Genomic DNA, 27,726 nt, shown 5'->3' on the forward strand with positions numbered 1-27,726 from the left:
CCGCAAGTTTAACCCAAGACTCGCGATAACATTGTCCGGGAGGGAAAGGGGGACGGGGCGCAAGGTGAGTTTCTGCGCCTGAGTTCCGGAAACCGTGCTCCTCAGCGACAGCCTCTGTATTTGCGGTCACTTGTGTTTTCGCCGATGCCACTTTCCCTTGGCATGTGTTGGCTAAGTACAAAGATTTCCACCTCTCGAGTTTGCTTTTTTGACCCCTTTCTTTCAGTATCTCTCCATAAATAGGAGAAAAACCAAAAGCAAATTTATTTAAAGATAAAATAAAAGCCTTTAATAAACGGTTTTGAAAACAGGTCATTTAAACCTTTCTCCGTGAAAAATGCAGATAAGACAATACTTTAAAAGGGAGCCTGTCTCTCACACACTGTTGGGGAGGATGCAAAACCGCACTGTTTCTAGTGCTAAATATTTCTACAATAAACAGACTCAAAGTATATGATGTTAATGCAAAAATTTAATACGTTTGAAATTCAACATTACTTTAGAGTTGGAATGGCAAAATACAATGGCAAAAGCCTGGAAACAACTCAAACGGAAGGGTGGATGAATACACTGATATATATTCACAATATCACGTATTACAAAGGAGTCAAAATGAATGAACTACAGCTCTTCACAACATGGATGAATCTTAGAAGTATACAACTTTAAAATGTTGCACTGCTAAGAGCCAGCTTGAAGGGGCTCCTGGCCAAATCACAATTTGAGGATCAAGATAAACAATGATAATAATGGATTACAATCCATTGAATAAAATAGGAATACACAAGTTCACATTGATATAAATAAATGAAGAGAAAGGAAAGCTCTTTCTAACAGTAGAATGCCAACCCAATAATGGAAAGGAAATGATGGAAATAGAGAATTACCATTTGGCACCAACTATAGAAGTGGATGATTTAGACATGAGTCTTTAGTGGTAAGATTGGTGTGTGGAGGTTTGATGAGGAATAGGATACTGGCATGATTTTGGAATACTAATCAATTACAAAGGGAAAAACAGTGAATTTAAGAAACCAGCATGATCAAGTGATCAAGGTTAACATCACCAGTGTCGGGAGGAGTCTACATTTTGTGCCTCCTGATGAGACTCACTGGGAAAAGCAAAGCATCATTTTGTGGTACTCCTGCAAACAAGGCACCTCGGTTGTAAGCCGTCCTGTAGAAACTAAGGTCTGTACCCTTTAATAAAACTGTCAAGGCCATGAAAGACTGGCAACTCTTGCAGATTAAAGGAGTCTGAAGATACACAACAACTAAATGCAATACTTATTCCTGTATAGCATGTTGACCCAGAAAGGAAAAGAAACATTGTTGGGATAGTGGGCGAACTTTGAATGGGCTTAGTAGATTGGGTAGTAGTGTTGTACCAATACTGATTTCCTGGTGTGGAAGATTGTTTGCTGTTATGTAGAAGAGTGTCCCTGTTTGGGGGAAAATACCAACTGGAGTGTTTAGGAGTGATGGGACATCATGACTGCAGTTTGCTCTCTCAACCCTCAGAAGTTTCAGAAAAAGACTAATAACAAAGGATATATGCGCACACACACATACTCAAGAGTGAGCAATGAACCAATAACATGTTAACTATATGAGAATCTGGGTGAAGAGGAAATAGGAGCATGGGAGTTCTTTGTACTGTTCTGGCAACTTTTCTATACATTTGAAACTATTTCAAAAGAAATTATTAAACTATACACACACCCACACACTACTCCCCATGGAAACTCTTTGCTTAGGATACAATTACCGGAGCCAAAATTTAAAAACAAATTGTATTTCTGCTAATAAACATATTAAAATTATAAAAATTAAGAAAAAGATTTTTTTTAATTGCAGTGTTATAAGTCATAACAGTTCTCAAAATAAAACTATGCAACTGTTGAGTAAGGCATCTCTCTGGATTTTTTCCCCAGTGAGGGTTGTGAGTGAATCTGCGCTGCAATAACTATCCTACCTTGTGCACACATACCTTTTTTGTTTCACCGTAAGGCTTGCAGGATCCTAGTTCCCCAAATTTAAAAATGGGTATTTGAATAGACATTTTTCCAAAGAAGATACGCAAATGGCTAATAAGCTCAAGAAAATATGCTCGTTAGTCATTAGGGAAATGCAAATCAAAACCACTGTGAGATGCCACTTCACATCCACTAGGATGGCTATATTCAAATAGACAATGATAGTGTTGATAAGAATGAGGAGCAATTGGAAGCCTCACTCATTGCTGGTAGGATCGCAAAATGGTGCATACAGCTGCTGTGGAAAATAGTCTGGCAGATCTTCAAAAGGTTAAACATACTCTCTCTGTGTGTCTCTTTCTTCCCCCCAACACTTTCTTAGTCTCTTTCTCTCTCCCTTTTTTTTTTCAGTCTCTTTGAATCTTTCAGTCTCTCTCTGAGTCTCATTTTTAAAACTGCTCTTTTAGAACAGGAAACAGTTCAGGTCCTGCTGTGGCATGGGGCTTATGTCTCAGTCACGTCTACTGTGAAGCACACGATGCTCTATTTATTGTAGAAAGTGACTTTGCTTTCTAGAATTGTTTGTAACAGATGGTATAAGAGAGGTAATAAGAGAAAAATCTATGCTTGTAAAGAATACAAAAGTTAGTTTTACTTACAGTAATATGACTGTCTTAAACTTATTTTCTGAGAAATAAATGTTCTAATGAGCAGCAAAAAAAAAAAAGTTAAACATAAAAATACTGTATGTACCAGCAATTCCACTCATAGTACTATAGCCAAGAGAATTGAAAACATGTGTCCACAGAAAAACTTGTACATGAATGTTCATAGCAGCATTATTCATAATGGTCAATAGGTGAAAACAACCCAAATGTCCATCAATTGATAAATGGACAAGCAAAATGTATATCCAACAATGGATTATCCAGCCACAAATCAGAATGAAGTATTGATTCACGCTACTACACAGGTGAATCTTAAAAACAGTATGCTAATTCAAAGAAGCCAGACACAAAGGGCAATGCATTGTATGATTCCATTCATATGAAAAGCCCCAATAGGGAAATCCAGAGAGACAGAAAGTAGATTAGTGATTCCCAGGGGCTGGGCAGGAGGAGGGGAAAGGGGGAATGACTGCCAATGGGTATAAGTTTTCTTTTTGGATGATGAAAATGTTCAAAAATTGATGGTGGTGATTGTTGCACAAATGCATGAATATCCTAAAAACGACTGAATTGTACACTTTAAAAGGATGAATGGTATGATATATGAATTATATCTCAATTTTAAAAAATAATTAATTAGTTATGTCTGTGCTGGGTCTTCACTGCTGTGTGCGGGCTTTCTTTTTATTTGCAGCGAGCAGGGTCTACTCCTCACTGCGGTGCACAGGCCTCCCATTAAGGTGGCCTCTACTGCTGCGGAACATGGGCTCCAGGCGTGTAGACTTCAGCAGTTGTGGCACATGGGCTCAGCATCTGCGGCTCGAGGGCTCTAGAGCACAGGCTCAGCAGCTGTGGTGCACAGGCCGAGCTGCTCCACAGCACGCGGGATCCTCCCGGACCGGGGCTTGAACCTGGAGTCCCCTGAATTGGCAGGCGGACTCTTAACCACTGCACCACCAGGGAAGCCCTCAATTTTTAAAAGCTTAAAAATATATAGCTTATATCTTTTCTTTCCCTAGTACCTTACACCCCTCTTTCTCACCTTTACCAAATCCCATCACTGTTACTTACTTTTCCAAAACCTATATCAAAAATCTATCTTAGGGCATCCCTGGTGGCGCAGTGGTTGAGAGTCCGCCTGCTAATGCAGGGGACACGGGTTCGTGCCCCGGTCCGGGAAGATCCCACATGCCGTGGAGCGGCTAGGCCCGTGAGCCATGGCCGCTGATCCTGCGCGTCCAGAGCCTGTGCTCCGCAACGGGAGAGGCCACAACAGTGAGAGGCCCGCATACCGCAAAAAAAAAAAAAAAAAAATCTATCTTAGCCAGTGATCCTTCTACCTATGTATCTTGCTTTTGCCCTGCACTACAGTTGTACAGAGGTCTATCTCTCTAAGAGTAAAGTTGTGTCTTATACCACCTTGTATGTATGTCCCTTGGTACTTACACAAATGTTTATCGAAATATAATTGATAATTACTATTCTTCCCCTCAATTTTTAGTACAATCATTCACCAGATCTGTATTAAATATCTGCTTTGTACCGGGGAGCTCAACACAAAGAACAAATAGGGTTATTACCCTCAGCAGAATTTATAATCTAACATTTACAATTTCCTTGTATCCTAATTTTTGTTTAGAACCCCCACTAGATTACAAACCTCCTTCCTTTGTACTGATACTTTCCCTAACCTACTGTAATGCTCAACATACTCGGTAAGTAATTGCTCAGTACTGGGAATAAAGCCAGGTTTGAAATCACTGACTCCCTGAACTACTTCTCCAGAGAGCTAGTATTCAATCTCCCAGGAAGATGATTTAAGCCTCATTTATTCATTCATTCAGCACCTCTTATGTGTCAAGCTTCACTGTCTTGAATCATGATTAAATTGCAACTAAAATTAAAGTCTTTCATAAATTTTTTTAAAAAATCAAGGGCCAATAAAGATCTCTAGGCAGTCTCAGTAGACGTAAAAGTAGGCTATATATTTTATGCACATAAACACATAATCCCTTTTTTAAAAGTTATTACAGGCAATACTAAACTATTTTCTATGTGGGAAGTTTAGTGTTTATGAATATAGAATACCTATTTATGTAAAGTAAGATGCAAATTGCTCTTCTAGGTCAAAAGAGCTGAATTTAAAAAAAAAAATACAGTTTTGACATATTACCAACTATAATTGTCCAATGGAAGGCAAGGGCTTTTTTAAATTCAATATTTATTCAAATTTATTCAATATTGAATTTTTTATTCAGTATTATTACACAGAATTACAGACTGTTGTGACTTTTATTCAATTTGGTATCCTATTTAGAATAAGAGCAGTGAGAATTATGCTTTACAAACATTGCATTATTCATCATTGTGATATGGCTTTACTTGATCGTATATAGAGAAAAAAATAACATTGGAATTAAGGCAATAACCACATGTGCAAACCAAGCACAATACCCTGACACAGTCTTTAGTAAAAAGCTCTTTTGGTTAGGTGAGGATTGATGTTGCTGCATGCAGGTCAGTCATTGCTTTGAAGGATAAGCTCTGAATAGCTTCCACTCATTTAAAAAAAATCTCTCCTACTGGCCCACAATGGCCAGAAGAAGCCTTCGGTAATCTCCACTCGTATCACTTGCAATCCTTGTGCTCAGGGTCTTCTGATACATCTGACTGAACATCTGTTTTATTTGTACAAGATCAATCTGCATGCAAGACATGATATTTTTGATATTAGAAAACAGCTGTTAAAGAAAACTGATATTAGAATTATTCTTTAATAGTGAAAAGATCCTAATTATAACCAAAGCAGAGGGGAAAAAACACCAGATGACCGGCATTTTATAGCTAGCATTCATACCAGTACTAGCGTCACCCAGTGAATGTCTGATTCACTGTTCTGTAAAGATATTGAATAAGGGTGATACTAGTTTCATCTACTATTCCAAATATATTAGTCATTTAAAAACCATTTGATAGAATGGCTATTATCAAAAACACAGAAAATAACAAGTGTTGGCAAGGATGTGGAGAAGTTGGAACTCTTGTACATTGCTGGTAGGAATGTAAACTGGTGCTGCCACGGGAAAATGGTATGGTAATTCCTCAAAAAAATAAAATAAAAACAGAATTACCATATAATACAGCCATTCCACTTCTGGGTATACACAAAAGTGAAAGGAGAGCCTCAAAATTTGTACACCCATGTTCACAGCAACATTAATCATAACAGCCAAAAAGTGGAAGCAACCCAAGTGTCCATTGACGGATGAATGAATAAACAAAAAGTTGTGTATGCATACGATGGAACATTATTCAGCCTTAGAAAAGAAGGAAATCCTGACACATGCTACAATGTGGATGAACCTTGAAGATGTTAAAAAGGACAAATACTGTATGATTCCACTTATATGAAGTATCTAGAGTAGTCAAATACATAGGACAGAAAGCAGAATGGTGGCTGCCAGGAGTTGGGGAGCAAGGAGAATGGTGAATTATTGTTTAATGAGTTTTCAGTTTTGTAAGGTAAAAAAGTTCTGGTGGTGATGGTTGCACAACAATGTGAATGTACTTAATGTCACTGAACTGTACACTTAAAAATGATTAAAATGGGAATCTTGTGTTACGTATATTTTATTATAATTAAAGAAAAAGGGATCCTGCTTAGAAAATTTAAGTCTAAAAACAAATACACAAGAAGGTTTTTCTAAATACTGTATTATGGTTCTCTTTTAAAAAATGATTTACCTTCTTTCATATAATTTCATAGCATATGCTTTCTTTTGATTAAAAAGAAGTCCACTAAATAAACAAAGTCAAAGAAAGGAATACATCTGAGGCTATATTTAGGTAAAAAGATAAATATAAAAATTTTTACAGTTATTTCATAATTAAGTGTATGCTAAATTTTAAGATTTTTTATGTCCAATGGGATTAATCTGCATAGGTCTTTCATACAGTTCTTTTTTTTCCCCCCTGCACCTCGTGGCTTTCAGGATCTCAGTTCCCCGACCAGAGATTGAACCCAGGCCATGGCAGTGAAAGCGCCAAATCCTAACCACTAGACCACTAGGGAACTCCCTCATACAGTGTGGGGAATACAGTCAATAACTACGTAATATCTTTGTAAGGTGACATGTCATAACTAGACTTATCATGGGGATCCTTTTGAAATGTATAGAAATATCGAATCACTATGTTGTATAACAGAAATAAGCATAGTATTATAGGCCAATTATACTTCAAAAATGAACAAACTCATACAAAAAGAGATCGGATTTGTGGTTACCAGAGGTGAGGGGTTGGAGAGGGAAGATTGGAGAAAGACAGTCAAAAGGTACAAACTTGCAGTTATAAGATAAGTAAGTACTAGGTATGTAATGTACAACGAGATAAATATAATTAACACTGCTTTACATTATACATGAAAGTTGTTGAGAGTACATCCTAAAAGTTCTCTTCACAAGGGAAAACATCTTCCTTTAATCTTGTATCTATATGAGATGATGGATGTTCACTAAACTTACTGTGAAAATATTCATGATGTATATAAGTCAAATCACTATGCTGCATACCTTAAACTTATACAGTGCCGATTATAAACTTATACAGTGTCAATTATATCTCAATAAAACTAGAAGAAAAAAATGTTTTTAATATTGCTAAGAAAAAAGGATCAACATTCAAAATCAAGTAAGATCAGACAAACAGAGAAAGCCTCACCTCACTTCGAGTGACCACAATCCTGACCAGGGTGGAGTCATCTGTGCCGGCACCTTTCATAGAATAGTGCAGCCTCTCAGCGAAGAAGGCAGGGCGGTTCAGGGCACACTGCACTGCAAGTGAGAGACGCTTCAGACGTGAAATGACTTGACAAAGGTGTGCACACACCATCTATCACTTCTAGCTGCTTTTGATCATTTTCTATGTAATCATCTCAGAAATCTGAGGTGAGTTGAAGATATTCTCCCCTTGATTTTTCTCAGCCTCCATCTTTCTTTCCAGCAGCATCAGACAGGCTACCTTCAATTCTACAAGATCCCCTCTGGCCAATAAATCCCATTTTCTCTCCATCGATGCAGTCATTAGCTTCTTAACATTTTCCCCCTTAAAGTGAGAAAATCTGTAGCAACTGTGCCCTGGTAATATCTTACTTAAAAGGAATAATGACTAAAATCTGAATTCTAGATGTCAAATATATCATTTGACTGACAGAAGGATGTAAGATACACTCCAATATAAAAAAAGAAATCACAGATTTGAGCAAAGATTTGAGAATGATAATAAGAAATCTGACATGTTTTCTCTTAGTAAAATTAAATTAGCAAAGTCTCTTCCTGCAGATGGTAGAGATGTACTAACTATACATCATTACGTTAGCTACAATTACTATAGTAGTATTTGTAAGATATTCAATTGCTAATATCAATGTGTTACTAATAGTCTCTTTAGTTTTATATTCTCCATGAGAATGAAATTTCCATTTCATTAAACATCTGAATGTCAGGACACCAAAAACTGGGTTTTTAATTTCCAAATGGAAAAGGGTCTCATTGGGCTAAGTACTTCAAAGGTGTTTTGGAGAGCTCAAAATGACGCTTTGTGTGGTGGCACTCTGTAGTTCCTTAGGGCTTTCCTATTCACCTTAATGGAAATGCTACAATCTATCATATATTTTTGTATAGTCCTCAAGAAGGGCATAGAGAATAAAGACCAAATAATTTCAAAACAATCCTATTTGATCACACCACCAACCATTCATAGAGAATTGCATATAAAAACAGAGGGTTAGCTTGGTCTCTGCCTAAGCAGATTCCAGGGAGGCTATATTAATAATCACCACTTAATGGGAACAACTATTCAAAGCCTCACTCATTTATAAAGAAAACAAAGCAAAACACTAAAGTATCTTACAGATGGTCTTCAAACCACTTTCAACACTTCCAGAAAACTCACGGCCGACACTGCTTAACAAATCTCGATTAGCCATCTGTAAACAAAAAGTATAGTGGTTAAAATATTTTCACACCTTAAAATGGAAGCCAAATCTTCAAAAGAAAAGCTCATACCCTGGAATAGGCCTCCATGGTAGCTTTCAGCTGAGGAAAGCTTCTTGTGGCAAGAATCATGTTAAAGCAAGATTCATCTGTCCCTAATTTCCCCTCACCAGCCTGATAGAGACGCTGAGCATCTTCCTGAGCCAGCTGGTGGTTAACATTCTGGTTCTCATCGCGATTTCCCTGCAAAAGAGGAAGGCAGGAATTAGAAGAAGGTGATACAAGTTCTATTAAAAAAAAAAATTTTTTTTCTGGGACTTCCTGGTGGTCTGGTGGTTAAGACTCCGCACTTCCACTGCAGGGGACAGGTCCCCATGACAGGGACACAGGTTCGATCCCTGCTCAGGGAACAAAGATCCTGCATGCCATGTGACAAAAAAGTAAAATAAAATTGTAAAAGAAAAAAAAAAGTTTTTCCAATCTAGTCATTTCTGGATTTAAAGGGACAATTTACTAAAAATTAATGCATAAAGTTTGTCACACTTATCTTTCATTTCCAAAGAAACTATACTAGTGTAACTAGTACTTTATTACACTGCCAACTTTGGATTTTATATGACCATGGTTTAATGAGGTTATATTAAAATGAGAGGTTTTCAGGGCTTTGAGAGCTAAATTAAATCAGAAAAGGTTTCCATGAAAAATCACACACACATTTTATTTTTGAAAGTGTGGAAAATTTTATTAACATTCACTTTAAAAAGCTTTCTCTTGGTACACCAAGAGAAAGGGGTTCTTTAAAAAGTTACTCTTCAGGGTTTGGTCCTTGGTTTAGAAGTTTTGGGGTTTTTGTTTTTGTTTTTATTCAATAAACATTTATTAACAGGTATTAAGAGACTAGGCATGATAGAAACCACAAGGACTGGAAGTGACTATGGCCACTCCATTCCTCCCATTAAGGAGATAAAAGATGCCTCCACGGTGGGATTAGGGTTATAACTGAGGTCTCTGGGAATTAAGTGCGGGCTCAGAGCAGGGAATGACAAATGGCCCAGGAGAGTCCAAGAATGCTTCTCTGAGGAGATGGCTTGAAGGGTGGTAATTGGGCCAGGAGAAACAGAATGGTGTGTGTTGAGACTGCAAAGTATGACACCTCCAGAGGCTGTGGCCACACACACAGACTCGTGATCTAGCAAGTCCTGAACACTAACAATGCAGCCACTTCTATCCTCTGGGAGAAAGCCTTCTGCCACCAAAGGAATTTCATTTTTCACTTCTCTTGTGATAGGGTCTAGTTCTATCGGTTCATGTTCTGAGCCAATAAGCACCGTCCCCTGTTCAGTTCGGAGAGAGAAGCACTGAGGTTTCCTGGAGGCTGGATATCCCTGAACTCCAGGGTCTGAAGTAACTTTAGATTTCTCATGATGAAGCGACTACTGAGCCACGCTGAGGACCTCCTCTAATAGGAGATATAAACTACCACTCAAATAAATTATGAGTCTGCTTACCTGGGATTTAAGATCAACATGCATTATACTGAGTTCCACTTTGTATTTATCCATATAACTATAAGGTATGGAGCACTTGCTTTGTACCAGGCTGTATTAGTCAGGGTTCTCCAGAGGAACAGAAACAACAGGATGTGCTAAGTGGTGGGGACACAAGAAAGACAGGGCCCTTCCCCTCAAGGAATTTAAGTCAAAGGAGGGAGTATATAATATGGAGGTTTCATGAACGTCCTTTCCTTCATCCAAGTGTAATCTTAATATACAAGTATTTATTATGAATGTATACATGAAAATGACATGTGAGCCTTTTAGAAGAAGTTATAAATAACTCAAGTACTGCTAGCCTGTACCAATTTATAGACCAAACTCTTCACTGGGAAGAAGAGAGGGAGGGCCTGGGCCTGAACAAGAGTAAAGCTTAGATGGGTAGTTGGTTTCTCTCAAAAATATCAATAGAAACACAAACCCAAACAAAGGAAAGGCTGTCCTCTAGAGTCTCAGTGTCTGTCTGAGCAGCAAAATGGAGAGGTGTTCCTTGAAGGTGAGAAATTGTCTCCTGAAGAGCACTGGGCACAAGGAATGTGTAGAAGCATATTCTAAATGGGCTACTGAATACAGCACAGGCAAAGGAGCTCAGGAACAACTCCCCAGATGATTGCCTTTGGATTCAAGTACACAATACAGTCCCATTTTCCTAGGAAGCCACTCCCTGGAATAGGGACCTTTACTTTGAAAGATGGCTGGGCCTTGAACCCTGCATAAAGAAATATTCAGCACCTCATTAAAGTCTTAATAATCATTTTTTAGCATTAACTCTCTGGTCCTGATTTTCTTTTCATGATAACCTACTCCCCTGCTCTGTTACTCTGTTGTGGGTAAATTCAATGTCCTCCCATCCATTTGCTTTCTTTTCTCATTTCCATACCCATGCACTTTGGCACACTGTCTTTTCTGCAACTACCTCCCTTTGCTGTGAAGAGCCTCTCCTCTACTTTTAGAATCTTCAAGACTGTCCAACCTGTGCACTAGCAGGATAGCCAACAACTCCTGATACTGAATCAGTGTGCTAGTATTTTGCCTCATCTCTTTCAAGTATACCCTGATTATCTCATTCTAAGTGTATCTGTAGTATCATTCCAAATACCCTATTTGGAGAATTTTCTGCCACTTTTCCAGCACATTTGGGGAATCAGAACAAGGAGGGTACTAAGCACAGTACCCACAGTACTAAGTACTGTGAACGCTGAAACATTTTCTGCATTTCTGGCTCTCCTCACAGTCCTCACTCTTGTAGCACTTGCATGGCGGACCTACATACCTTCAGTTGATGGTCCGACTTAACTGGCAGTACAATGCTAAGCTCAAAAGTACAGATTCATCGCCATTCTAAGACACAGAGCCTCAAGGTGATTTCTGATTTCATACAACCTTAAAGAGGTTAATTTCTGATTCCTTACAAAGGACACATCTGCAGAAATAAATTTCAATAGTGACTACAAAGAAACCTGTACAGTGGATTCTGCATTGTCCCTCTTAAAGATGTTAAGATTCCAAGGGGGCTAAATATTAAAAGGAATAAAGAATGGCCACTGGCAATAGGCAGTAAAAAATGTTCCCTCCACCAACACCCAAACGTTCATGCTATACTCACCTGGCACATGGATACAAGTAAACGTTCAAAATGCCCTGATGTATCTGACCTAATGTCCTTTTCGAGGTCTCGTCCAAATTCTGATTGATAACATCTGACAATTTCTCTGATTTCCTGATTTGTTCTTGTGCATAAAATTTCAATCAATACACGTTCCTGAGTTCCTACTCCCTATGTGAAGTGAAGAAAGGGAGAATTATATAACAAATCATGAAATTTCTGAAAGTAGTTAAATCTTACTGTTCCATCAAATATTTCTTTGGCCTCCAGACCTGAAAAGCTCTATATATTCAGATGATATAAAATAATGTACTGATTTAGCTGTCACTATAAATTCAGAACTGCCAAAGTTTATGGGGCTTTACATTTGAAATACGATACAATACTCAAAGTAAATGCCATATAGTACCTTCATTGCATTCTGTAAACTCCAGGCATCATAATACGTAGGTGGCATGAACAGGGCAAGGATCAGTTCTTCCATATTTCCACTTAACTCTGACTTAAGATCTTTGATTAAATCCTGTTAAATTACAAATACAAACTAAGTATATGTGCTCTCCAAATTTTGTTTTGCTTAAATTTTTTAAGGACAATATGAAAAAATGGAATTGAATTGCTATATGAAAGCCTCAATTGCTGTTCTGAATATTATATACTAAGGAATAAATATTTATTTTAAGTTTATTATACTCAAGCAGATATATTTTACTCATTCTATCAATAAACAATAATAAATTTATTATAGTTCCACCACTACACTAGGTACAAAATAAGAGGTATAGGAAACAAAGAATAATTCAAATTAACAAAATGATAAACAGATATTTACTTAGTATAAGAAACTGTTCTTACTCTATGAGGAAATAGAAATTGTCATCATCGTGTTCTTATTTGAAAAGATAAGATAAACATTTTTAAAAAGTTAATATAAAGCAGCCTGTACTCCAGCACCAGATGAGTAAATAGCACAGAAATAAGCTGAAATAGGAAAAGTTAAAGTGGGCTAGAGAGCTCAGAGAAAACGTTTAGTCCAGACCTTGAAGAATATGTAAAAATTAGCAGGCAAAGAGAAAGAAGAAAGGTATTTCAGGCAAGGAGGAAGAACACAAACAAGGAACAGAAAAGTGGTTCCCAGCCTTGGCTATATGCATTAAAATCATCTGCAGAATTTTTCTAAAAAACAAAAACACAAACAACACTTATGTCAAGAATGAATACCCAGAGATTCTGCGTGTGTTTTTAAGTTTGAAAAGAGATTATGATACTCAGCTGAGATTGAGAATCAACAGTATAGAGGCAAGAATGAGCAAAGCTTGTTCAATGGAACAACAAGACAACCAATTTTGTTAGAAGGTAATGTTTTCAGAGATTAGTAAAACAAAGTTGTAACTATATGCTTGGATTATTACCTTGAATACCAAGCTAAAGAGTGTGGATTTGATTCTGCACGTTGGGAGGAGTTGCTGGAAACCTTTACGTAAGAAAATGGCATTGATATAGCAACAAGGGGCAGTATCAACAGGCAGTACGGACTATGACGACAGAGGCTATAAATGAAATTTAGGCTACTGGAATATTTAGGTAAGAAGTAATAAAGGCTTGGACTTGAGTGGTGGAAAGAAAAAAAGGAGACAGAAGACACATTTTTAAAGAGCTCTTCTACAGATTAGATCAACAAGACATAGTCAATAACCAGTTGCTAGGACAAAGCAGTGCCTGGCATACAGTAGGCACTGAAACAATATTCACTGATTAACTGACAAAGAAGGGTGTGGAATCAAAGAAGACTCCAAGGCAGGCTAGAGGAATAGTATTTTTATTAATAAGAAGTCAAGAGAAAAGGTGGCTGTGGGTAAGGAAAATAGGCTGGGAATTTAGTTTTAATTCAAAAGTGCTGTATGAGAAAATTCAGGACAACAAAGCACAGACTACATGTGAACTAAAGAAATTCATAATGTGGAAAATACTTTTGTAAGAAAAGTGAGTCTGATGTTGAACCCTAAGAGAAACTAGAGTTTGTGTCACTTCATCAGCCTTAAGACTAAGGAAGTGGATTTTGGGTTGGGCAGGGAGGGTAGAAAAGATGAGGTGGGACCAGCTAGTGGAAGTCTACTTCCATTCTGAGAAAAGTAAACTGGATTCAGAGGATATCGGAAAATTTTTAGGACTCCTATCTAAATGGCAAACCAATGCTACCCAGTCTTGCCCTTTATATTTAAGAAACGATGACACCTTTCAGCCACAGAATCTTGCTGGATTTAGTCACTGATCATCCACTCAACAAATATTTAAGTGGCTATCTGTTAGTGTTCCTGTACTTGGTACTATAAATACAAAGATGAATATGACATGGTTTGCCTGATGGAAGCTCACAGTTTTGGGGAGCGGGTAGTGAGATTAGTTACAGCAGAGGTTTTACAAAGTGCTATGGGACCACAGTGGAAGAAGCAGCCAAATTATGCCCAGAGCAATGAGAGAAACTTCACAAAGTAGCTTAATCAAGACAAATCCTGGAGAAATTGTTTGCCATGCAGGAAAAAAGGAAAAGGTGTTCCAGGACAAGAGAACAACATATACCAAACACAGAAGTATGTGTGCAGGGAATGGCAAGAAGTTCTATAAAGTCATAATACAAGATATGTTTAGAGGGAGGGAGAGGAGTGAAAGATGATACCAGGGACCAAAAATAAGCAAGGGCTACCTAAGAAGTCCTTGAATCCAACTGTAAGGAGCAGATCGAGAACCAAGCTACTGATCAGGATTGTGGTCATAATCTACTTTTTACTGAACATGTGTCACCTACCAGTCATAGTAAATAGGTATGACTGTGAGATCAAGGACTACTCTAGAATTGGAAAGCCTTCTAAGAGAAATAAATATTGATGGGACTTCCCTGGAGGCGCATTGGTTAAGAATCCGCCTGCCAATGCAGAGGACACAGGTTCAAGCCCTGGTCCGGGAGGATCCCACATGCCGTGGAGCAACCAACCCCGTGCACCACAACTACCAAGCCTGTGCTCTAGAGCCCGCGAGCCACAACTACTAAAGCCCGCGCACCTAAAGCCCATGCTCTGCAACACGAGAAGTCACCACAATGAGAAGCCCACGTGCCGCAAGGAAGACCCAGCACAGCCACAGATAAATAAATAAATTTATTTAATAAAAAAGAAAGAAAGAAATATTGAATACACCTCTCCTGGGGTCTCTGAAATCTAGTTGTCTCTTCTTTGTACTCACCAGTACGAATAAAAAGATAGTATCCAACCTGACAGAATGCAGGGCGTAAGGCCACTGTTCATGCTCACTCCTGAAAAGAAAACAAAACATACCTTGCCATACATGGTCTTAAAAGCTGCTTTAATTTTTTGCCTTTGATCATTGGAACGATTGGCCACAACGTCTACAATTGCCTGTTCGTCTGTACCTGAAAGAACCATACATGTCTAAGTAAGGATGAGGTCTGTGTGGGGTGCTCCTTGATGACATCTTTTAGATGCTTACAAGGTGTCTGGTGCCAGATTAAATTGACGGATGTGCACACAGGCTCACATATAAACTTGGTTTATGATATAAAGCTTATTTTTACTCTACACTCAATCATTTGAATTTGATTGTAAATAAGACAAAAATGTTTTCCTCACCAAAACCCTTCATTGCTTTACGAAGAATTTCTGCATCTCTCATGGCATCAAAGTTGGCAGCAGGTTGGATTGTTCCTTGAGTTCCCTGAGTCATCGAAGCAGGCTGAGAACAAGAGGCATAAAATCCAAATCAGTTATTGTGGTAATCATTTCACAATACATACATATACCAAATCAACATGTTGTATACCTAAAACTAATACAGTGTTATATTTCAATTGGGTCTCAAAAAACTGGAAGAAAAATAATATGAAAAAATGTTCAACGTCTTTAATAAAAAAAATACTAACTTAAAAAAAAAAAGCCAACTCCGGTTTCTCTGCTTACAGGAAGACAACTTAAGACTTCTCCGATTATGGGACTTCCCTGGTGGCGAAGTGGATAAGACTCCACACTCCCAATGCAGGGGGCCCGGGTCTGATCCCTCATCAGGGAACTAGATCCCACATGCATGCCACAACTAAGAGTTTGCATGCCACAACTAAGGAGCCCACCTGCCGCAACTAAGGAGCCCATGTGCTACAACTAAGGAGCCAGTGAGCTGAAACTAAGAAGCCTGTCTTCCGCAACTAAGACCTGGTGTGACAAAATAAATAAATAAATATTGGGGGAAAAAAAAAGACTTCTCTGATCATCACTCTTAAGCAAGGAAGCCAGTACTTAGGTTTTAGGATAAGGATATTTATTTTCATGGCTCATTCTGGAACAGACAGAGACTATCCTTCTCCCACCGAAAGATAGCCAGACACCAAACTTTCAGGAAACAAGACAGTCAAGCTTGTGAAGACAGTCACAATCTTTCCATGCCTTGGTTTCCTTCTTGGTAGAACAGGACGGCAAAAAAGAGATTGATCCCTAGGTAGTGTGAGTGGCAGTGTTTTATTTAAAGAATATAATAATGGCTTTAGTGAGGTAGAGCCAGACTTGCCCAATGAGATTTCAAACAAGCAATATACTTTTGGTAATAGCTCTTCATTTCCTGTATGGGCCCTGATTATTAGACATAAAATAAAACATTTTATAATAAGAAAAGCATGAAAATGAAATTGATGACTACAGACTCTGGGAGTTACAATATTCTTCATCGATTTTATAAGGAAATAAACCAGAAAGCAAAACAAGGACTATATGTTTTTAAATACAAATCTATAAAGAAATTTAAAAATCACCATATGACAAAGACCACAGTACTGTTTCAGGCAAGAATCATCAATGGATGCTAAAATCAGTGGGTAAAAGTATAATGAGAACTAAGATATTTGCATACTTTGTAACATTACAGCAGAAAACCTAGCAGACATCATCTGAAGCAAATGATCAAAACCAATTATCACCAGGAATGGGGTAAATCAACAACTAGTGCCTCCTGATATGATTCACTAGGGACACGACATCATTTCTGTGGTATTCCTGCCAAAATGGCATAACCTAGATTTAATCAGGGGGACTTATCAGACAAACACAAATTAAGGAATATTTTACAAAATAACTGGTAGTATTCTTCCAATGTATCAAGGTGATTAACAACAAAGACTGAAGAATTATTTCATATTAAAGGAAACTTAAGAGACATGACAACAAATGCAATGTTTCATCCTGGATTTGATCCTGAACCAGAAGGACATTACTGGGACAACTGATGAAGTCTAAAGGTTGGGTAATAGTATTATAAAACTGTTATTTCCTGTACTGTGTTTATGTAAGAATCTGAGTAAACTGTATGTATACAGGAATTCTGTATACAATTTTTACAACTTTTTTATAAGTCTGAAATTATTACAAAATTAAGTTTAAAAAATTTTAAATACAAAGCTATGAAACAATTCATTAGTTTTCTTAAAATATTCGAATCAGGGTTTAAGAGAGATGGGATACAGCAAGATGATATCCCTTCACATTTTTTAAAAAATTTATTTATTTTTGGCTGTGTTGGGTCTTCGTTGCTGCACACGGGCTTTCTCTAGTTGCGGCGAGCAGGGGCTACTCTTCGTTGCGGTGCACAGGCTTCTCACTGCGGTGACTTCTATTGTTAATGGAGCATGGGCTCTAGATGCGTGGGCTTCAGCAGTTGTGGCACGCGGGCTCAGTAGTAGTGGCTCACGGGCTCTAGAGCGCAGGCTCAGTAGTTGCGGCGCACAGGCTTGGTTGCTCTGTGGCATGTGGGATCCTCCCGGACCAGGGCTCAAACCCGTGTTCCCTGCATTGGCAGGTGGATTCTTAACCACTGCACCACCAGGGAAGTCCCCCCATCACATTTTTTAAAATCTAATTTTAATAATATATTTTATTTAACCAAGTATCTCTAAAATATCATTTAAAGATGCAATCAACATCATTTCAAAACATAAAATGATTCAGTTGCTTTCTAGGCAACTGAAATGGTATTTCGAGTTATACCCATTGAATACAGTAACAGCAATATGCCAACCAATATGCCCCTTTGTAGGGGCAAAGTGATTGGGGAGAAGGAGACCAGACCCTTCGACAAACATTTTTATGGTCGGTAATTCCTTCCACTCATCTCTACTCTCACGCCAACACTTTCTTCTACCAATAAGCCCTAACAATCATCCTTCAGTAGTTTCTAAGCCAGGAATGTAAGCAGAGAACTAACAAGAAATATTTGTATATTGGTTTTAAGGAAAAACTAAAATTATTCTACTTGTAGCAAATATTCAAGCAGAAAAAATTTTTCAACATATTGCCTTTACATGAGGCTTAATGTATCAAGCACTGATGAAAGTTTTCTTTGATGTAACCACTGTCACTAAAATCCTAAGCAGGGCAGAAGCCTCTGTTTATAATACACTGAACTAGACAGTAAGAGAAACTAACCCTCATCATGCACTATTTGACGACTATCATTTTCTGTCATCCTCTTGTTTCTAAAAACGAACAACCACCAAAAGACTTATTCCATTTTTCATCTGGAGGGAAAAATGGTTTTGTTTTATTCTTTGTTGAAAGTCTAAGTTTGAAGTGAATCTTCATCAAGAATACTATCATTCTGCAGGCATTATACTGAACTCAAAGAAATCAGGGTCTATATTCTTGAGGTCAAAACTCTAACTACAGAGGATTTCTCAGCACAGCAAAGCCCATACTATCTGCCACCAAAAGTGCCACCCTTTGCCTTCCATTTCATTCCAATCTTCCTGCTGAAAAACCGCCGTAGAATTAGAATTGGGTCAACCAGGAGAGGTCACCTGGCCCCAAGACAAAAACTATCTTTACATCTTCCTACACACACATACACACACACACACACACACACACACCAACTTCTATCAGGGGATTTTCAGTGACAGGGAGCTCACCCCTCACAAGGTAGTCTATTTCACTTCCATCTATTCCACTTTCCATCTCCCAAAATCTACTGCTCTGTAACTTCCTGGTTTCAATTTAGGGTCGTAATTGTTATGCAAGATAAGCTGCACGTGTATGTATGTTTTACTTTTAGTGTTTTTATGTTTAAAAATCTTTTATATTCAGTCATAAAATGATGTCTTTAAAAGCAAATGCATGCTTAAACTAAACTAAAATAAAAATTCTCATAACAAATGATTAGAATAACTACAGATTTATAATATGATTAATAATCAACAATTTTTTTAAAAAAGGATTGAAAGCAATTTACTATGGGCTTTGGAGGAATATCATTTACTGTATCAGCAAAGTAGCACTGTATAACAGAGACCACTGGTCTGAGAGGCAGAAGAGCTAGGATCTAGTCTCAGCTTTGACTTTCACTAGCTGTGTGGCCTCTCTGGAGCTCAAAAATTCCTCAAATCTGGAAAGGAAGCCAGAAAATGGCTAAGTTGTTTTTCTTCCAATTCTGTAACCCCTTACCAATCCCAGCCTAAAAAAAGCTTTAAAATGCTAGATCTTTATGAGTAGACAATATGAAATGAGAAAATCAAGATAAGGTAAACATAAAACTGCTTATGTTCCTAGTAACTTGCATAGGATATAAAAGAATTAACAAGTCAATTAAAGAATAAAACTTAATATTAAAATAAGGAGCTATATTGAGATAGGGCAAAGATTTGATATACGGGAGACCTTCTGAGACTCCTGAAAAATCAATTTAACAGACATTAATTGACTACTGTATTTAAAGCCCTGCCAAGCACTACCAGGACATAAAGATAAAAACAGATACAATGAGCCCTCAAGGAAGTGGTGAGAGACAAATACAGGAGAAATTAGAAACAAATGAAGGCATATACAGGAGATCTAGTGATTAGTGAACATTAAAAAACCTTACTCACTTCACTGCTATAATCCAGAGAAACAGGAGAGAAAACAGGATAGGAAGGTAAGGATTCTGTATTGATCTGAAAGAAGAGTGGAAAGTTATAAAGGTAAAAAAGGAAAACAAAACCATACTTCATAAAACACTGCCAGAAATATCAACCACCCAGTCACCTGAGTTCATAGTTATACTGCCAGCAAGGGAGGAGGAAAAAGAACTAAAATCAACGCCAAGAGTCCAAGTGAATCACTATGAAAAAGAGTATGGGTGTCATCACCTGTGAGAAGGGACCTATGTTTGTCTTATTAAAGTCATCAGGACAGTACTTACAAGCAGGTGGACCAAAGAGCATGGAGTCTAACAGAAGCAAAGATTAAAGTCTTAAGTGAACTGTTTTAGACCATCTCCTCTGCTTCATGGAAACCTCTAATGTTAGCAAAGGAGTAGTGCCCTTCTTTAGCATTATCCAGTTACCCAGACTAAATTTAAAAGGTAGGAAAAAAAAAAATACCTGACTAGGGTAAGGAGATTGTCCTCCAGGGTACTGAGAAGGCATCGGTCCCCCAGGAAAACCACCTACATATTAAGAAAAAATACAGCAATCAGGTCTTAACTGATTTAATTTTTCAAAACAGCACTGATTTATTATGAATACGGAAACATATGAGAATATTCACACTATTTATTCACTAGGATAATTTTTAAGTTTTATAATTTACTGAATCAAAAACCAACTTTGGTCACAAGGACCTTTTAAAATATTCCATGTCCTAATTTCTTTAAAATAATTTAACATAATTTCTTTATAAACAATACTCTAAAAAAAGAACAAAACACTTGAACCAGATTAAATTCTGATTCCATCTGGAAAGGATGACAGGACATAGTTCTGGGGGTTGTTTCCTTTGTGCTATACTAATGAGCAGAGAAGTTCCTGAAGGTTTTGCTTTTTGGCTTCAGGACAGATAATTTTTTTTTGATTGAAAAAATAGGTCCTTATTACCATCTTGCTGATTAAACTTTTTCATCAAATTAATACACTTCATGAAACCATATACTACCTAAGAAGTATTTAGTATAAACGTTTACTAAAGACGATCCCAAACATAAACTACTAAGTTCCTTCAACAGCAACTGCAAGATTCAAAATATCAAGCTACTGTTTTTCTCTGGACAGTTAGTACATACCAGGTAGTGGGACCTGGGATGGGCCCCCGCCATAAGACTGTGAGGGTGCCTGTGGATAGCCAGAAAAGCCTGCTCCACTTGGTGGGGCTCCAAACCCTTGGCCTGGAGGAAGAACAAGAGAAAAAAAGAAACAAACTACAGTGACAGTTCTCATGATTGAAGTGAAAACTTTAGAAACAGTAGAAGAAAATATACTATTAATGCTATAGCAGTAGTCCCTTTTGGTCTAAATTCAATTTCTCAACAAATCCTTCCCCATTAAAAAATAAATTAAAAAAAAAGGTTACTTCATTCATCTGCCTTAATAACTTATAATACAAAAGTGCTAAGATTTTTGTTTGTTTGGTTGGTTGGCTTGGTTTTTTACATACTGTGGACAAAGCTGTCCTAAGGTCACAATCATGCCAAATGAAATATCTTAATCATTTCTTAAGATTACAAATTATCAACCAAACCATTATATATTGGTCCTTTATTACCATGAGATTTATTCTAATTCCTTTCACAACAGAATTTTGGAGACTGCTCCCAGCTTTCATGCCTCCTGAGAACCTTTATCCTTCTATCTTGCCAGCTAGGTCCTTACTGTCTAAGGTAGAAAGTAGGCTAAGAGCAACTCTGACCTCGTACAAAACAAGAAGGAACCGAGAGGATTAAAGAGAGAAGAAAAAAATGCTATACTAATTCCACAACCCAGGACTCACCTCCAGGATAGGATGGAGCTCCCCCTGGCTGTGGGGCACTGGGATAGCCTCCAGGGGCAGGGTAGCCTCCAGCTCCTGGGTAGCCTCCAGCTCCTGGGTAGCCTCCAGCTCCTGGGTAACCACTACTTGGTGTTGGTGGGTAGGCACCTCCTCCCACTGGAGGAAAGCCACTAGGATAAGAATACTGACCAGGAGGAGGAAAAGATGACTCCTGACCCGCAGGCTGAAAAACCAGAAAAATTTTCAAATGAATGTGATCACCAAGAAATAGAACCTAGCTAAGGAAACAAACAAAGATAACTGTTAAGGTCTAGCTTATTCTTTTACATATTAAAAAGCCCATTAGAAGTCCTGGTATCTCATACTAGTTTATCAGTATACTAGTTTTTCAGGACACTTGTTTGTCAGAATTCAGTTATATATAAATCTACCTGTGTTAGGCAAGAAGGGTCTGTTTCTCTATTTGGGAGTAAGAACCAGGCTCTTTCCAAACCTCAAGCCTTCAGGAACAACTAGCAAAGCTCATTAGTTCCTTCATTTTCCTAGCACCTGGAAATAATAGGAAGATTTGCCTCTCTACCCTAAAGAGAAGAATTCATGGCTTTCTTGCAACACATCTGGACCTGTGCATAACAGGTGGCGGGGGGGAAAGGTGACCTGAGTCATACACTGGGTGTGACATTTTGGACCTCAGTTCAGATCACACAATGTCTAAGTGTGGAGAGACTGTTACATGTTCACTAAACTTTTTCCAAGGCCACAAAACTATACTACATTTCCCAGGACCCCGTTACAGTTAAATAGGACCATATGACTGAATACTGGTAAACGAATGTGGACAGAAGTAACATACACGACTTCCAGCCTGGTCCCCTTAACTTTCTGCCCAATCCTCTAAGCTCTCTCTTCCCCTCTCTTTTCCTTCATCTGCCAGCTGGAAGCAGAAGATCCAGTGGAGGACTCCAAGGCACTAGAGGATGGTAGAGCCAATATACCAAGGCAACAGAGGATGGAAGGAGCCTGGGAACCCGCAAGACGACATGGAACAAAGCCTCCTAGCTCCCCACCACACCCTTCCCCTGGCCACCCCCACCACTGACTTCCAGGAGACTGAAGTAAACAAGTAATAAGTTTTTATTGCTTTAAGTCATTGGGATGTTAGGGTTGTCTGTTTTAACAATTAGCTGATATTGACTGAAATGGTGGTCAGAGTCCAGTTTAGTACATAGGGACCTGGGAACATATTCATAATTCTCATCTCTTCAATGATAAATTCAGGAGAGCTATATATTCACTTTACATAAGAATATACAGATTATCATTAATCTGTATAGGCCCCTCTTTCTATTCTCCCAGAGTTAGAAAGAAGCCCTGCATACTTATGAGCATAAAATTGAAACACAATTCTTACTTATGCCTCAGCTATGAGGTTAGTCCTCAGAACAGTATAGACATTAACAAGGCAGAACTTGGTAGCACATTTATAACGTGCACGCCAAATACTAAAAGTCTCAGAAGTACTAATCCAGGGACCTCTAATCCACTGCAATTTGTTACCTATGAGTCAAGCTCCTCTTAAGTTTTTTTTTTTTTAAAGATGTTGGGGGTAGGAGTTTATTAATTAATTTATTTATTTTTGCTGTGTTGGGTCTTCGTTTCCGTGCGAGGGCTTTCTCTTAAGCCCCCTCTTAAGTTATTTTAAATCTTCTAACACAAAGATTAAAAACCAGTAACTCAGGACTTCCCTGGTGGCACAGTGGTTAAGAATCCACCTGCCAATGCAGGGGACACGGGTTCGATCCCTGGTCCGGGGAGATCCCACAAGCCGCTGAGCAACTAAGCCCGTGCGCCACAACTACTGAAGTTGGCGTGCCTAGAGCCCGCGCTCCGCAGCAAAAGAAGCCACCATAATGAGAAGCCCATGCACCACAACAAAGAGTAGCCCCTGATCTCTGCAACTAGAGAAAGCCCACGCACAGCAATGAAGACCCAACACAGCCAAAAATAAATAAATACTTAAAAAAAACAACAACAAAAAACCCCGGTGACTCATAGGATCGATTTAGCTTACCTACATGTTGTACTGAATCATACAGCATTTAACATTTTAAAATATTCATTTCTCAATTTAAAAAATTGGGCAATTTCACATAAAATCCAGATTGTTGGCTTTACTTGAAGATATGGAATTATCCAGCAACACTGGGTCAGACTCCCTGCATGGACACATGTGGCTTAACCTGACTAACTGCTGCCTTTCCACAGGTGAGCCAACTCCCTGTAGTTCCCCACAACACCTGCCTTCACTCATGAACTCTACTCAGTACTTCTGGCCATTTGAATTTATGACCCCTGCTCTAGCATGTTTGTAAGATCTGTCATGGGCTGGCTAGTTCTATATAAGATCTGTGCCAAGGACATGAGCTATTTTAGTATCATAAGTGGCAATACTTACAGGATATCCAGGGAAAGCTGGGTAGCCTGTGGGGGGATAGCCCGGGTACGACATTCTGTAACAACAATAAAAAATGTCTTCTGTAATTTCCTATAAGGATTAAGGCCTTTGAAGATATATTTTGTCATAGGGTTTAATCAAAACACACCTTCTTTCAAAAGAGTCTAGCAGGCAGACTGATTCAGTAGTTCTGAGATGGGGCCCAAGATTCTGTATTCCTAACTAAGCTTCCAGGTGATGCTATTGCTGCTGGTCTGTGAATGATATTTTGATACCAGAATATTTTGGCATTTCTGAATCTACCACCTAATTTGCCAAATTTTTCAATATGTGTTTTGGCTCGTCTCCCCAGTACAGCTATAAATGATTTGTATTTCTTTTTTATTAAGACCCCAAACAATGACATATACACACTACTATATATAAAACAGATAACTAATGAGGAGCTACTTTATAACACAGGAAACTCTACTCAATACTCTGTAATGGCCTGTATGAGAAAAGAATCTTAAAAAGCATCAATATATGTATATGTATAACTGATTCACTTTGCCATACACCTGAAATTAACACAACATTGTAAATCAACTATACTCCAATAAAAAATTTTTTAATAAAGGACCCCAAACAAATCCAGTTCAACACTTACAAAAGCCCACTATTTAATAAGCACTGTCCTAGGTGCTGATACAGAGATGCGGGGGGCGGCGGGGGGAGGAAAATGAGAAAATAAATTTAAGTTATTATAGTGCTCCTTATGACATAAGCACAGTATAGAAGCTAAAAACTTGCTAAATTGAGAATGAATGGGCATATATTTAGTCGAAGTTGAAAGAAAATAAGAAAACTGATCCAGTCAGTTTTAAAACGGTCATTTGGAATCCAAAGACCTGGATGCAAAGGACGTTAAATCATTTTTTGCTGTCTTCTTCCCCAAGCCCAGTTGATAAAAAAAAGGAGTAAAGGAGAAACAATATCATCCAAGAACAGTCAGATGGACCAAGGGTAAAAGAGGTCAGGGTCAAAATAAAGTGAAAAAGTCTGAAAATAATTTATGGGAGAAATTAATAATTATTTTATTATTATTATTATTTTTTTTTTTTCGGTACGCGGGTCTCTCACTGTTGTGGCCTCTCCCGTTGCAGAGCACAGGCTCTGGACGCACAGACTCAGCGGCCATGGCTCACGGGCCCAGCCACTCCGCGGCATGTGGGATCCTCCCGGACCGGGGCACGAACCCGTGTCCCCTGCATTGGGAGGCGGACTCTCAACCACTGTGCCACCAGGGAAGCCCAATAATAATTTTAAAGGCAACAAGTTTTATAGCACCAAAGACTACAAAAACAATTTAAATTTCTAAATCTCAGGAACTGTTCCAGTGACAAAGTCCTATTTCTACGGCCTTTAGCTACTACATTAAATCTTACCTTTAAAGGCACTAGAGGAATTACGTCAACAAGAGTTTCTGAACAGAATGAAGATAAAGATTATCCGTACATGAGAAAACTTAAAGCAACTTTAAGAAAATGAATCTGGGTACATTTTGAAGTATAATTATATAAAGGACTAGAATGCAATTCTATTTCCAGGATGTACCTCATAAAAATACTTACACAAGTGCAAAATTATATACGTACAAAGCTATTCATTACACACTATTTGTAACAGAAAAAGGTTGGGAATTCCTGGGCAGTTCAGTGGAGAGGACTCAGTGCTTTCACTGCCATGGGCTGGGTTCAATCCCTGGTCAGGGAACTAAGATTCCGCAGGCCAAGTGGCATGGCCAAAAAAAAAAAAAAAAAAAAGACGGTTAAAAACAATCTAAAAGTCCATTAATAAGGAACAGGTAAAACAGATTATGGATAGCCATACAATGAAGTGTCAGGCAACTATTAAAAATGAGCAGCTCTCTTTTTACTCATATGTGAAACCACTCTAAGTCATATTAAGTGGGAAAAAAGCAAGATGAAAAACTACATAGATAATTTGCAACCAAATGTGTAAAAATTACATTTATTTGCTTGTATATAGAGAGAATATCCCTGAAAGTATACTCAAGAAAGTAGGAAACAGTACTCCACTGCTGCCTCTGGAGAGGAGAGCTGGGGCATAACAAGGAGACTTTTCAATGTACTAAAAAAAAGGGCTAAGTGTCCTTTTGGAATTATGCATGTATCATCTATTCAAAACGCAGACTGAAAAAGGTTTTGTAAAAAGCTGAAACAAACCCGAGTTGGTGACTCAACAAACTACTCAACTTTGCCCAAGGAATAATCAGACTATACCCGTGAACCAGAACTTGTATTTCCTTTTCAACATCCTCCGTCAGCAACTACTTTCAAAAGACTAGAAAAGCATTCTTGGTTTTCCAAACCATCTCCACCCAGTGAGTCAACTACTAAAAGGGGTGGGTCTCACTATTCAAGTCTCAGAGATGGCATGAAGCCCAGGAACACAGGAGGCAGCTGTTGCAAATTTATGAAACAAATACAAAATAGAAAGGGTGTATGAAGATGGCCAACAGCAGATACCACAATTTTCCAAAACCTGCCTCTTGATTGGGAAAGACCATTTAAATCTGTCAGCAAGGGCCCTTCAATAAAGAATTGGAGGCACGACTAGGCTCTGCATGGACAGGGTAGGCAGTCACCACCAGTGAGGACTGAAAGGAGGCATCACTTTGCAGTGGTCAAAATTCTCTTCTACCTCCCTATCTAGTACTTGAACTCCTTCCCTGCCTGATAGGTAACTCATTACACTCATTATCTAATTAGGACAGATTATCAGATCAGCTCCCCACCAGCTGGCAGAAATTAGAGAGTTTAAAGGCAGTTGGACGACTTCTTTTCATTTCTGTCACTTTATGGTGGACATCAGCCATCTCCTTCTGTAGAATTGTTCACACAGGTTGGGCTCAAATCAGCACACGTTTGCTGCTGCTAAGGTACTAGGAATCAAATCTGGAATGCCACTTCCCTGAATAGCTCCCAAGAATTATAAACCTGAACCACTGTACAGTTTTAGGCTTCCGCATTCTGTCCTAGGTTCACTAAGCAAGTACAAACGTCCCAAGTTTCCCTAAATTTGCTGTGTCACCAGGAAGTCTAGTCACCAGCCGGACTTAGCTTTCGGTGCTGCTCACCGGTTTTCCTACTCAGCCCTCCTTGGGGTCGCTTCAGCAGGGCCATCCTCTGGCCTCAACCCCTCCACCTGTGGTCCACCTGCCTGCGCGGGAGGCCCCTCGGGCAGTGAGCTCCCTCGGACCTCCGGACAGCCAAGGGGCACAGATGACCGGCGAACAGGACTTCCCGTTACCCGAACGCCTCGCCGATCCCGCCCTAATGCGCCCCCGCCCGAACGCCCCCACCAGGCAGCCCGGGTCCCAAAACGCGCACACCGAGTCGCCGGCCACTCCCGGGGCCCACAGGCTCCTCCAGCGCCCCCCGGCTCGTGGACACACGCGGGGCCCCGCCCTCTCCCGGCTGGCAGGCCTCAGAGCAGGCCGGGGCGAGGCGACCGAGGGGGACGAGGGGTGGCAAGGGTAGGGTACGCCGTTCCTCACCTGACCCGGTGGAGCAGCGTCTCGTCCCAAACTGATCTCGGGCAAGATGGAGCCGGGGGCGGGCCCGGGAAGGGCGGGGCGCCGAGGGCCGCCGCCCGAGGCCGTTAGGATCGCAGGGGGCG

The 27,726-nt window shown here is 39.0% G+C and overlaps 1 protein-coding gene across 4 annotated transcripts; it reads right to left on the bottom strand.

Moving 5' to 3' along the window:
- Positions 1 to 452: 452 nt before the first annotated feature.
- Positions 453 to 27,726, bottom strand: ANXA7 (annexin A7). 4 transcript variants are annotated; one of them, XR_004346159.1, is made up of 14 exons: positions 27,605 to 27,723; positions 24,043 to 24,097; positions 21,588 to 21,810; positions 20,884 to 20,985; positions 20,207 to 20,271; positions 15,441 to 15,543; positions 15,129 to 15,223; positions 12,206 to 12,319; positions 11,797 to 11,967; positions 8,710 to 8,880; positions 8,555 to 8,630; positions 7,364 to 7,476; positions 3,940 to 5,346; positions 453 to 3,373 (listed from the first exon to the last, which is right to left on the bottom strand). XR_004346159.1 is itself a non-coding variant. In XM_032607982.1 (14 exons), exons 2-14 carry the CDS (start codon positions 24,094 to 24,096, stop codon positions 5,224 to 5,226), a joined length of 1,476 nt encoding a protein of 491 aa, XP_032463873.1. In that variant the 5' UTR covers position 24,097; positions 27,605 to 27,726; the 3' UTR covers positions 4,848 to 5,223. The 4 variants fall into 4 exon arrangements, 2 of the variants coding, with proteins under 2 accessions (XP_032463873.1, XP_032463874.1); XR_004346158.1 differs by having other exon boundaries at positions 453 to 3,548; positions 3,937 to 5,346; XM_032607982.1 differs by lacking the exon at positions 453 to 3,373 and adding an exon at positions 19,712 to 19,777 and having other exon boundaries at positions 4,848 to 5,346; positions 27,605 to 27,726.

This window comes from Phocoena sinus, chromosome 16, assembly GCF_008692025.1.
Source record: "Phocoena sinus isolate mPhoSin1 chromosome 16, mPhoSin1.pri, whole genome shotgun sequence".
In the NCBI taxonomy this organism is placed as follows: Eukaryota; Metazoa; Chordata; class Mammalia; order Artiodactyla; family Phocoenidae; genus Phocoena; species Phocoena sinus.

Bases quoted from the DNA above. Each gene is read 5' to 3' on its own strand.
- ANXA7 (XM_032607982.1), bottom strand. From the start codon at position 24,096: ATGTCGTACCCGGGCTATCCCCCCACAGGCTACCCAGCTTTCCCTGGA. The intron at 20,272-20,883 runs GTATGTACTAAC...CTTAATATGTAG, and splicing joins ATCCCAGGTCCCACTACCTG to GTGGTTTTCCTGGGGGACCG. The intron at 8,631-8,709 runs GTATGAGCTTTT...TTTTGTTTACAG, and splicing joins CCATGGAGGCCTATTCCAGG to ATGGCTAATCGAGATTTGTT.